The sequence below is a fragment of the Yarrowia lipolytica genome, chromosome 1B, assembly GCF_001761485.1.
Source record: "Yarrowia lipolytica chromosome 1B, complete sequence".
Lineage (NCBI taxonomy): Eukaryota > Fungi > Ascomycota > Dipodascomycetes > Dipodascales > Yarrowia > Yarrowia lipolytica.
Window position 1 is genome coordinate 2,633,078 of NC_090771.1, and position 12,915 is coordinate 2,645,992.

General features: G+C 49.2%; 4 protein-coding genes across 4 annotated transcripts; 1 reads left to right on the top strand and 3 right to left on the bottom strand.

Annotated features, from left to right (window-relative positions):
- Positions 1-945: 945 nt before the first annotated feature.
- Positions 946-2,549, bottom strand: YALI1_B26350g (uncharacterized protein; the record flags this gene model as incomplete). The annotated part of the gene is made up of 2 exons (XM_501125.3): positions 946-1,919; positions 2,546-2,549. The coding sequence occupies 2 exons, from the start codon at positions 2,547-2,549 to the stop codon at positions 946-948; spliced, it is 978 nt and encodes a 325-aa protein (XP_501125.1).
- A 1,937-nt stretch (positions 2,550-4,486) lies between these two features.
- On the bottom strand, positions 4,487-4,859 carry YALI1_B26377g (uncharacterized protein; the record flags this gene model as incomplete). The annotated part of the gene is made up of 2 exons (XM_068282131.1): positions 4,487-4,651; positions 4,707-4,859. The coding sequence occupies 2 exons, from the start codon at positions 4,857-4,859 to the stop codon at positions 4,487-4,489; spliced, it is 318 nt and encodes a 105-aa protein (XP_068138232.1).
- A 1,241-nt stretch (positions 4,860-6,100) lies between these two features.
- YALI1_B26430g (uncharacterized protein) lies at positions 6,101-10,601 on the bottom strand (the record flags this gene model as incomplete). Its single annotated transcript, XM_501126.3, has 2 exons — positions 6,101-9,991; positions 10,551-10,601. The coding sequence occupies 2 exons, from the start codon at positions 10,599-10,601 to the stop codon at positions 6,101-6,103; spliced, it is 3,942 nt and encodes a 1,313-aa protein (XP_501126.3).
- Positions 10,602-11,999: 1,398 nt separating this feature from the next.
- Positions 12,000-12,527, top strand: YALI1_B26451g (uncharacterized protein; the record flags this gene model as incomplete). The annotated part of the gene is made up of 1 exon (XM_501127.3): positions 12,000-12,527. The coding sequence occupies one exon, from the start codon at positions 12,000-12,002 to the stop codon at positions 12,525-12,527; it is 528 nt and encodes a 175-aa protein (XP_501127.1).
- Between the last annotated feature and the right edge of the window lie 388 nt (positions 12,528-12,915).

A 12,915-nucleotide genomic window follows, 5' to 3' on the forward strand; every position in this document is an offset into this window, starting at 1 on the left:
CCGGAAGTGTGTATCATAATCACTTGCTTCGATGACAGTCTGGCTTGGGGGTTCTCAGAGACCTTCTCGAAACACGTTACTGTGACAGTGGAACACACAACACCTAATCAGTGTAGATCAACTTTGAATCAAACGGCGCTGGCCAACTTATACCGGCTGTAAGTTGGAGAGATAGATAAAGCAATGTGGATATCTGGTATACCCGCTTGGGCTCATATGTGCTCTATTGATATATGGTGCTCGTGTGTTTCCTACTCCAGTTTTCATCACAGAAGTATAGATCTATATTGAAAATATTAAATCATTGTCAAGGATTAGCGAGGCTTTGTTGAGTAACGACCAGGCACACTCTTGTACTCGTAGTCTCAGCACACCTTGAAAACTTTCCATACACGGCATGGGACGGTATAACTCTAGCTACAATGTAGAATTTGTAGATATTTTTGTTTGTTCTCTTCTTTCTTGTTCACAGCTCTCAGATCCTACCCCATAAATGGAGACACAATGCAATGTTTCTGAAGTCACCACAGACATGAATTTCAGAGATCTTTGCTGACAAAAGACAATCCTTTTCTTTCATCGTTACTGCCGCCTTGATGCCTCGCTGACCATAAACTGGCTACACCTACAAGTGTGTATCTACACCATGAATACTGCACAGTAATTATGTATGCACACTTGCATTGAAGATCTCAACAGAGAATATCAAAGATGGCCATCTCTGGGAAGTCAGCAATCGCGGTGTACTATCGTACATTGCACCAAGTACTGTAGTTACATGGCTGGGGAATACCGAGCAAGATTATACAATATGGTTAAGAAGATCACATATGGCATTCTACGTGAGCCACTCGGCGGCCGAATGGCTGACTGTTCGAAAGAGCATTTATTATCTAATCTACTACAGTAAAAACTGCTTTTTTGTATCACTGTTCATACCCCTCTTTATGCTCGTCGAGATCGGGTAGTGGTCTGGCCTCGAGAAGCACCAGTCTGGGCGTTGACGCCGCCAACAGGGCCATCGACAGCAACAACAGGCTTGGAAGGTCCCTTGGAAGAGGGCTTTCGGTAAGAGTTGATGTAGAAGGCGATGAAGAGGAAGAGGTAAGAGGTCAGCAGACCACAGCCGTAAATAGCAGCAAACTCCTCGCCGGCACAAGAGCCCATGTTGGGCATCCAGGGCCAGTAGGTAGAGGTGAAGTAGGTGTAAGAGGCAAAGTAGACAAATCCAAGATCGATAACGAACTGGATGATCTGGAGCCGGGTGACCCACTCCTTCCACCACACTCGGATACCTCGCGCAGCCAGGAAGTAGTAGAAGTACATGACAACGTGGACAAACAGGTTAAGGGTGATGGGGACCCAAGAGACCGAGGTCTTACCAATGAGCTGGGTGTAGCACAGAAGAGCAGTGGCACCATGGTGGTAGGTGTGGAGGAAAGTCAGCTTCTTCTTTCGCAGCACAAGGAAAACGGTGTCGATCAGCTCAAAGTACTTGGTCAGGTAGTTGAGGTAGTAGCAGAAGACAATGGGCTGAGTCCAAGATCCGTAGTCGCAGATGGCGTAGAGGATACCCTGTCGGACAATGATGGGGAAGAGCTGCTCAACGAGGAGGAGGAGGAGCATACCGGACAGAAGGGTGAGGAAGATGTTGTGGATCTGGAAGAGCCAGTTGAGTCGGATGGGAGACAGGTTTCGCATCACCTCTCGGCCGCCAAAGATGACAATGTAGTACACAATGATGGCAATGATCACGGGAGGGGTAGAGGAAAAGGGGATGTTGGGGTCATTTCGCACGAAAATGAAAGAGGACGCGGGCCAGCCGAAAAGCTTCTCCCAGGCCTGGTCAAAGATGGCCCAGAGGTAGATACCAAAGGGTCGGTCCACGGAGGGGACGTTGAATTCAATAGGGACGGCGCCTGAGTTAGTATAGAGCGGATAGTAAAGGTGTGACAGAGGTCGTGTCCCAAAAAGGACGTCACGTCAGTGTTGTGGCGGCCACCACATAGTAGTGACACGAGGCTTGTTGTCACGTATATGTTCGGGGTTTGCCTCACTTCGCCTTGTATGGATTTTGTCAAACATGAGATCGGAAGTAACGATATGGATCATGCGACATGTGAGAGACGTAGATAGATCAAGGGGCGAGGTAGGATTTGTATTATCCATCCGTTACTGTCTCTGCGTATTCGTTTCTGTTGTCCGGCGATTAAACCCCAAATCTGCCACGTTTTGTTGTACGCGACGCGTAGATCAGGGGTCAAATCACCCCGCGACGACGATAACAGCGCTTGAGCTGAGTGTTGGTGACACAACTACCGGTAGTATCCCCGGTCGATCATCTTCTGGCTCGAGGTGTCCTCCTAAAACATCTGTTTCGTTGACTGAATGGTCGATTACACAGGACGTGTGTCCCATGTCGACGTAACGTGTTCATGATCACAGGTGCAAATCCGAGGCATTTGTGTCACCTCCGCGCTGCTGCGTGTATCGGTGTCGGGGCGTGTTCGCTGCTGGGGGCATTTGTTTTGTGGGAAATACTCACTCATTTTTCTGTCGCCAAGCAAACGTGTTTTCAGTGCAACGAGAGTACAACTGGCGAGAAGCGAAAGGAGGTTTTGCTTGTGCGGAAAACGAAAGAGACTTTTGCGTTATGCCGGTTTTGGGCTTCTCCGAGGTTAGGGCACGCAGGTCATGGAAAAAAAGAGCGTGTGAAAAAGCCAGAGCTAAATGGAAAAACCAGCAGAGGTAACATAGAATACAGTACAAGTAGATCCAATGGGTACAGGAAAGGCAACAAGTGAAGATATTGACACACTTTTGATAGCATACATCACTTCTGTATATCCTTTATTACAGCTCCAACGAAACAATACCCCTCAAACTAAGGTAGTGCCCCCTGAACAGTATACTGCCTCTTGGGCCCAAAAGTCACTTTACTTGCCGAGCTTGTTAACCCATTTTAAGCGTGGATTAACGTGTTCCATAGAGCAAGGTAAAGATGCGGTGGAGACGTATTGTGGAGGAAGTTACAAAGATAGTGCAAGTGCTATGGGATTCTCAAAGGGTACGTTTTTCAATCTTCAAATTTGTGGCCAGATCCGACCGGTACTGTCTGAACCAGTCCCTACAATTATCGACACAGTTTAAGAGACTCTTTTTTCACACTTGCCAAAATGCATTCCATTCATGCACGACAAGAATGTAGATTCAAGTAGACTGAGAGGGGGCAAGCTGGTGGGGGTCCAAGCAGCCACGTGAGGGCGCGTGGGTTTCATGTGGCTGGGAGGCCCTTGCCATTAATAATATGTCACGTGATTCAGACTCAGTTCCGGAGCGGGGTTGACGTGTATGGTGGCGTAGTGCCATTTCTCCATGTCACATCACCCCACACTGGGCCTCGGCTCGGACTTGCAGCACAAGCGAAATAGACTGACTTTGAAGAATGGCTTGGTGTTCCGATTTCAGTTTGCCCAATCAATTGTACCTGCTTACAAGGCATAAGAGGGGGCTACAACCTACTGCACCGCCGCTTTTGAGTGACCGAGGTTGAACCCCGCGTACGCAGCAAAAACAAGAACCATCGTTAGGACGGAAATGAGAGACATTCCAGACATGGTACCCGTACGATTATGCAGTGTATTCATGACATGATAGATTAGCGTTGTCTAAGTACAGCAGTTAAGTACAGTACCATTACGATACATAATCACAGTGGATAAGGTAACACAGATCGCTATCCGTCATCCGTCATACAAGTCAAGGCTATAGAGGACTGTAACTGAGATCATCAAAGTACACACCACAGACAGGCATTTGCAATAGTGCTAGAAGTATCGTGAAGATACTTGTACTTGTAATGCAGGAGTAACAGTCCCGCATTGACAGGAGGGTCGAAATATATATGGTCTGATGTTCCAAGTGTGGGTTACATCCGCTATTTAAGGTCTACTTGTACAGTTGATATTGTACAATTAAGTACAGTAGCTACTTGTATGTACTTGTGCTTGTACAACGATACACGATACTGTGCAGTATATAATAAAACTGCAGTACGTATGTACAGAATTGTACAAGTACCAGCTGCTGAACGAAGGTAATTCGAAAAGGAACTGCTGTACTTGTACTTGTACTCTTCAGGATATTCCTTCGAGCAGAAACTCTCGTATTGTCACCTTGTATCCATCACCCCAATTCAAATGCTCCATATTCTCGTTTTGTGTTATCGAACAACCATTAGATCAGTCGTTTGGGAAACGTGGGCTGAGGTCAACTGAAGGGGCCAAGATGAGGCATTTAGAGAAAGTCATGGCAAAGCTCTTTTGCAGCTACAGTACAAAGCGTTTCAGAGGAGGCATGGGCTCTTACTGGTGCGTACAATACGACATTCCGTACACTTGTATAAAGCTGCTAAATCATGTCAGCTGTATATTCCAGCTGCTTGTACCAGGTACATACACAACTTACGATCACTCATGTCTTATAGCTACTTGGAGTATGTCTTGTTGCCATTTGCGGCTATCCAGACTGCTCTATTGTCGCTTCTCTTCATAAAGTAAACACTGTTGCTGCCGTACTTGTCTCTTGGCTCGGCGTGTAGGTAGCTTTGCTGTCGTATCGCCTGCACAATCCATGCACGTGTGAGATTAGCCTGGTGGGAGTGCATAGCAGAGGGTTGCATGTCAAGCTGTAGCTGTATCTCTCACATGACTGGGGTCATTGTGTGGAAAGCAGTGTAACTCTCTAATTGAGATCGCACAGAAGCAAGTGTTCCTGATCCTTCGTGTTGAGATTGCAAGGTCTATTGAGACCTTGGGGCTTAGGTGTGGCGGACTGCGCCACAGGTCGCCCGCTGCCATTGGAGGGCTTTGTGTCGCTGGTGGTCTTTGTGATGGTTGTCGCAGTAGGTTGGTTGGTCTTGGAAGAGAACATTTTGGTTGTATTTGTGACGAGAGAAAGATGGCAGAGATAGCTCTACTTATATACCCCGCTTTGTTTGGGGCGGCGACACAAACACAGTCTGGGTGGTCGTTATCGTTGAGCTCAACAGGTTTATGCCAGTTGTAGCAGAGAGTATGATAGATAAAGAAAGCAGATATTTCGGAATAACTAAGTAAACATTTTCCTGTGTCTCAGCATATGGTATATAAATGGATGTGTGCAACTAAATCAGGTGTTGCTGGGTGCCAATACATGAGCCATAGCGGATCTAGACTGTGAACACGTAGCGTTCCCTTCTGGAAGCCCAATTGCCTCAACAAACAACTGCCCATCTTGTTCTGGGTCTCCCTTCTTGACTGTTTTTGTCCCTTGCTGATAATATTGTAATTCCCAGTCCCTTGCATACGCCATTTTTTTGCCACCGATCTTTGCATTTTTGGAAGTATATACATAGGAGCATGTTGAGCAGGAGATAGCGCAGACGGAGTGTCAGAGGAGAGACAATGTAGGCTGTCACGATAAGTGACCACAGTAGCAAATCAAGATTTACACACGCACCATGCTCAGACGTTCAATATCTACCTTCTGTCTACAGTTCTGTCTATAGTACACAGTAGCTTGGCTTTATTCGCTAACCTGTTCAGACGATAAGTACAATTAGCGTCAGTCCATATACCCCTCTTTCAAAAGCGGAAAAACTAATGGATGCAATAATACGACAACCTCCACCGGATTATTCCACACTCAACGTCCAAAAAAGAAAGTGTCACCTTTGGACCTGTTGAGTGACGTCCAAATCGAGCTAAATGAAACTCAATCGTTCGCATCGTTCATCTCGCTAACCATTGCGACTGGAGACATTCTCACCCGCTGAGCTAAAAAGGCAGTGAGTAGCGAGGTGGAAATGGTTGTGCGGGTCTTCAAGTCCTTGTACGCTGCCATTACCACCTAAAGCACCCTCTTACAAGTACCGGTACATACTGTACTTCTATCGTACAGTAGATGACAGATTCACTATTATCATCACATTGCCATAATAATCCACTCAATAAGACAAATACCCTTCCACCCTACACATCGCTCTGAGGCCACACCTCTTCACTGGTTGATTATTAAATAAATAAATGTACATACACTCCCCCATTAAAACTGATTTTTCCTACGCCGCCACTCTCTTTTGACTCTTTTCCCAGAAATCCAGACAGGCAATCACATCGTTGCCCCGCTCGTCCTCGTACGCGTAGATGATCTCCCGCGACGACTCGTGCAAGAACCGGATGTTCTCGCCGTGGATCACGCTCACAATCTCGCCCGTCTTGACATGCCGAATCTCCACAAAGTTGGGTTCGAAAGCCAACAGGTACGGGTACCAGATACCAAAGTTCTGAGGCACGCCTTCCCAGTCGATTCGCCACATGGGCTGCTTTCGCCAGCCATGGGCGTTGGCGTAGAACGAGAACTCGGAAAAGTTGAGCAAGAACTCGCCATCAAGTCGGTACACTGCAATAGGCTTGAGTTGCTCCTTGCCAATGACGAAATCCAGGGAAGTATCTGCAGAAGACAGCAGACTCTGAGTGTCGAAATTGGTGAGGGACACCACCTTGAAACCGTTAGCACAGCCAACACACAAGTTGAGAGACAACAGTGAGATGGAGATAATCTCTGAAGAAATGTTGAACTGCTGGAACGACCGGAACTCGGTGTCCTGACGTCCCTTCTTGAGAGACAGGAGGGTTGTTTGCCGCTTGTTCTTGGTTAGGGGTTCTGAGGGCTCCAGGACGTTGATGGTGGACGAAGTGGAGCTCGACTTGACTGTGCAGACCAGCATTCGGTTATTACACACACCAGCCTTGAAGAAGTTGATGTGACCAAGAACCTTCTTACCCTTTCGCGAGTTGGATACGGGATCCGGAGTATCGATGATATCGGACGGCCAAGCATATAGAGTCTTGTCAGCAAGCGCCAAAATCGTCGTGTACTCGTCCAGAATGGCCACCTGGGTCACGTTGCTCGTAGAAATGAGCTTGACAGGGGTGGTGGCCACAATGGAGTTCTGTAGCGAGCCCTGCTGCTTTGGAAGATGCCGGATGTCAGAAATGAACACTCCCGAGTCGGTTCCATATAGCACCTTTCTTCCGCCGTCAATGGGAACCACGCAATTGACACGGTTATTGCCGTGGAAAAAGCCGGAGCACAGCGTGTACTGCGAGAATACGTCGCCAAGCTCTCGTCGGGCATTCTTCTGCGACTCAATGTTGTCAGACCACGCCTTTCGAGCTGCAAAGTTGGCAGCATACAAAGTCAACTCGTAGCCCTTTCGTCCGATATGCAGAAAGGTCAGAGGGTACTTTCCATTGGACGACTCCTTCGACACAGTCTTGGGGATCAGCGAAGACGGAGGCCGTCGGAATGAAGAGCTCTTAGGACCGATCTCCTCAGCCTGAGCAGCCAAAAGAAGTTCGAGGGGGATGGGCTTCTTGTATACACGCATAATTTCCCGCTTGTTGACCACCTTAACCTTGACGAACAGCAAAAAGTGGTCCAGCAAGTACACTTGGATCTCACCCTGGGTGTCCTGGGTTCGCTTCTTGAGAGAGCCCTTGAAAATGATTCGTCGAGACTCTTCCATCAGCTTGAGGTCCACGTAGTCGTTCTTCTGGAACACCAGCGACTGGTTCAGCTGCATCAGCGAGAACCGGTTCTCGGACTGACCACTCTTTTCGTTGACCTTCATCAAGTACGCCTTGATCTGTTTGATGGCTTCAGGAATGTCACCGTAGTCGGGGTTGTCCTCCTTGGTGTGTTTCAGCACAGCTTCGAGCAGCAGAGGATATCTGGCCAATCGAGTGGTAGGCTTGGTCAGGTAACCGTTAAGCTCCAGTTTTCGAGACTGCTCGAGACGCTCCGTGTCGTTGACAAATTTGGCAAATGCCGGGTTAGACGACTTTTCACGCTCGTACTCATACTTACCGTACAATTGCGAGGCTCCGTACTTAATGAACGGCTCGAATCGTGGCACGTGTTGCAGGAAAATGTCTCCGACACGTCGAACAACAGGCGCAAACTGCTCTCGCTTGGTCAGAGCCTCGGCCAGCTTGATGTTGACGGCATGCACGTCCATGATGAACGAAAAGACCATCTTGATGAATCGCTCTCGTCGAGCCTCGGGAATAATGTTCGAGGTTCGCAGGGGAGTGATCCAATAGTCCCGTACATACTCCAGATCCTTGACAAAGTCCCGCTCTGTGTAAATGAGCTCGCAAATGACCTCCTGTCGCTTCTTCTCCTCGTCATCCACACTGTTGGCTATCTCCTTAGTGACCCGCTCTCTCCACAGCTTCTGCTCTTTGTTGTCGCTGTCGCCGTGAAGAGACAGACGCGACTCAGATCGCTTAAGACCGCTGGGCTTCATGTTGAGCCGAGCCTGCTGCTCTAGACGCCTGGGACAGGCAATGGAGTAACACAGCTTGTCTCTAGTGCACGTGGGAGAGTAACACTCTGTCAGCAGCGTGAACACACCGTTGACAGGCATTCCAACAGTCTGGGCAGCCGCATCATTGGCTTCCACAATCTCGTTGAACTGGTACAGCTCAAAGGGCGAGTCTCGCAGCCGATGGTCGTAGGTGACGTCGTGGAAGAACTTTTGGGCATCCAGAGACCGGCCGAGAAGCAGGGCCAGGTTTCTGTCAGTGGTTTTGATGATATCGGCAATCACTGACACAGCCTCGGAACCCAGAAACGAATTGGAGTAACTCAGCTCGTTCTTCTTCTTGTCTGCTACCACAACGGTGAGTCGGAACATCTCGGCCACCTTGGACAGCAACGCAGGGTAGACGAGAGGGGCTCGTCGCGAGGCAGTGAGTACTGCAGAACGAGGAGAGGGGCCAAATTCAGATGACAACGACCGCATGGACGATGTGGAGGTCGTTCTGTGGTTGCCGAAGCTTGACTGCTGTGTGGGAGACACGACCGTGCTGGCAGTGGCAACCGACGCAGAGGAAGACGAGGGAAGGTGGGTTGCCGACGTAGAGGGAGTTACCGTCGAGTTGAGACTGACGGTTGACCCAGGGATGCTGTGTCCCTGTGCGTTAACTGCATGGGTGCTGCCTCCCATTCCTCCAGGTCCAGAGCCAGGAGGTCCTCCCTGTCGCGGCGGAATCACTCTACCTGAAGAGGTTGAAGTCATGGTAGAGGTTCGGCCCCCGGTTTCTCGATCGTAGACGTTGGGGTTGCCTCGCGATGTTGCTGCCACCGACTGCTGAGTTAGAGACATGGACCGTCCGTACTGCTGCTGGTGAGCCGGGTGATGCTGCTGAGGTCCACCAGACACTGATCTGCCCGGATTGAACTGGCTGAACTGCGAGTACGGGTTGGAGGGGGAGGTCGGAGAGGTGGCCGACTGGGTGTGTCGCATCTGGGGTCGCCGGGAAATGTGGTAAGGGTTAGCCTGGGTCTGGATCTGTGGCGGTTGTTGCTGTCGTGAGAACTGCTGGCCACCGTATTGCGGTGCTCCAGGAGTCATTCCCTGGCCCATACTTGTTGGGGGCATGTTTCCTCCCTGGACCTGGCCGCCCTGAGGGTGCTTCTGAGGCGAGTATTGCTGCTGATGCGGGGGTGGAACATGTTGCGGAGCATGTTGCGGAGGACCGTGCTGCAGCTGAGGAACATGATTCTGCGGGGGAGGACCGTGGTGCTGCTGGGGAGGCGCGTGGGGAACATGCTGGGGCACCTGCTGGGAAGCATGCTGAGGAGGAGCCTGCTGTCCCTGTCGTCCTACAGCGTAAGGATACTGGGTCTGGCCCGTGTGTCCCTGAGGCTGGCCTTGCGGGTACTGTCTCGGCGACTGCTGCTGGGCCTGTCCGGGCTGTGGCCGGTTGGTCGGGTAATGTCGCGGTGGCATGTGTTGCTGTGGCTGCTGGTGATGCTGGGGTGGGGGATTGGCATGATGCGAGGGCTGCATGGGGGGCTGTTTGGTCTGGCCCTGGGGAGGGGCTTGGCCTTGTTCATACCGCTCGTTGAGGTTTTGCATGGACCGCGAGGCGGGGATGCGCTTGGTTAGTATACGGGAGCAACAGGTGTGAGGGTCCGAAAGTCGAGGGCGGACAACGAGATGTAGCTAGTGGAGCAGAAGAATGGGCTGTGATAATTTGTATATGGCGATTCTTAGAGTCGATGTAGGTTTGATTTGCCCTAAGTGTGTCGTCATGTATGCTCTACACCACGTCGTGATGTGTCGTGCGATGCGTTGGTACGCCTTGGTTCCCCTCAAACCACGTCAAACAGTGTCGCTAAAATGTCGCCATAGGAACAGTACAGTCGTGAACATTCACCAAATGAAATTACTGCACATTCCACAGCAATCTCATCTGAATATATCCTTCACGTCACCCTTAAACCATCCGCTCATCTGTGTAACTGCGCGGTACGATAGGAACACCGCTTGTACTGTTGGGATATGAGCCATGTCGATGCTTCTAATTCTAGGTCTCTTCTTCTGCCTGTCTGTGTCTCGCTTGCCACTGGTTCTGTGTTCACATCAGTCTCCTTTCTGTCCATATCACCCATTGCCTGTGTCTATCAGGGTTTCTCCTCATGTCTCATCTACTCACCTGCATCGACGGAATATCGGTAAAAGGAATATCCAACACGTCCTGCGCCATTTGAGCTGCCCTGGGTCGAGTGTGACTAGTTGTGTGTCTCTTGGGGCGTTGTGTCGTGCAAACAACAACTGGTGTAGAGATTGGCGGGCTCTGAAAAAGTGTAGTACTGTACCCTAAGACGCACGAGGCTGTGTTTGTGTGGTGCCAACTTTAGGTTGCTTAGTCACCTGCGGTATTAGTGTGGGGGGAATAAATGGAGCGCTATGAGGGAGACGCATGCAACTTGACCCGGTCGGTACGGTCTATATTACTTGCTACAATGTGGTGAACCGGTGGTCTTTTTTCTCGTGAAAATCTGTCTTTTTTTTCGGCATTTATAGGACTGCCGAAAACGTCAGAAAATAGGGTTGGGGAAGACTGTACAAGAGCAGACCTTTGTATGAGTACTCGAGATACTTTTTTGGAGAGATGATGAAGAAGTCCAAACACCTCCAGTGTGTCATAATAGCCTGTGATGAACTATTTGCTGGCTTTTACTGTCACCTTTCTACCCAAAAGTACCCCTCTCTGACCCACCATTGTCGGTCATATTCACTATGTCCGTCGTATGCAGTCCATCACTTAACCTCATTTGTCCTTAATAAGCACAGGGGTACAGTAGTCCAAAAAGCAATAAACACGGAAGACTCAAGACCGTCAGCCGATGGTCCTGTAGCAGTTGAGCAAGGGAGTGGCTGGAAGCCGAAAATAGTGCCTTGTGTAGCCACAAGTAGATAACAATTCCTTTCAACTTCAAGCACGATAACCACTCAATTGTTAACTCAATAACTGTTCGCTCGCACTTGCCACACAGCTTGCTTGTACCTACGATAGGTGCAACTGTATTGTAGGCATGTGTCCTACAGAATGATCCTCGTCCCCTCCCCGATTATAGCCATTACGGTATTGACATTGAGACACTTACTACTGTAATACGAACATCGGCTACTTGTACTTGTACCAGGGTGTGATAATGAACTCTCTTAACTCCGGTTCCCCGCAAGTCAACCCGGCTGGCACTACAGTCGGTCACACCTTTATCTGACACAGTAGCTACGGTACAGTAAATCTGAAGTTCAATCAACTGAGGGAGTGATTTGAGAAAACAAACTCAAGTGCCATCCAAGTAAAATCCAAGTATGTTACTGAAGCAACCCGCACCCCCTTCCTCCGAATGTTCGCTTCGTAATCAGCGGAATTCATGGTCGAAACATTTCCAATTCACTCAATTGAATCGGCTTATGACATTCCATCAATCCACCTACCTCCGGTCACCAAAATCTCACCTCCCACCATTCCTTGCAATTTCACCTCTAACTGCGCCATTATTAGAGTTCACCAGCTATCTCCACCTCATCACACCCAAACCTGTCATTACCAACGCATCACCAACGTTAACACATCCAACCAGACACAAAAATGCCAGCTCTGAACAGTACATTTCTCGGCGAGGACCAGGACACCCGGGTAGTGGGCAATTTCGCTATCCTCCCCATCAAAACGTCATTCCGAGGCCCCAGTTACCCCAGCAACGCCGACTACGACATCATCGACGAGGTGCTGGATCTGTTCCGAGCAAACTCATTCTTTAAGAACTTTGAGATCAAGGGCCCTGCCGACCGGGCTCTCATTTACGGCATTCTCTTTGTGTCCGAGTGTCTGGGAAAGCTCAAGCCTACCACTTCTGCCAACGAGGCCAACAAGTTGCTGAACACTGCTGCTGTGGAACACTTTTCCATTCCCGGAGACGCCGGCTTCCCACTGAACTCTCTCTACGCCCCTCCCCGAGACCGAAATGAGGTCGAACTGCTGCGAGGCTACCTGATGCAATTCAGACAGGAGCTGGCAAAGCGTCTGATTGAGAAGATCTACAAGGACGACCCTTCCAAGCCCAACAAGTACTGGTTGGCTTTCACCAGAAGGCATTTTATGAACAAGAGTTTGTAAGCGAATGAATTACTAGGCACAGCCGGGTAATGTATGAGCGGTGAACAAACACAAGCAACTCCGGTGATGAATCTCCACCAAACAGCTGAAGGAAGAGGTGCATCAGAGCACAAACTAAAGCCCTGGATACACAATGTAACTAATGAATGATATGATAAGGTAACTTTGTAGGAGCTGGTCGTATGGATGAACTGTATGTATGTATAATAATGTATTGTCACTGTGTATCAGTATGTACATTGTACTCGTACTTTTTCGTACTTTTACGTACTCGTACTGTGTGCTTGTACTTGTATTGATCCAGTCTATACAGTCTATTTGTTTTATCTTTCTCACACTTTGAATATGACAAGTGGCGATAGACTACAACATACAGTAGGGATGTTGC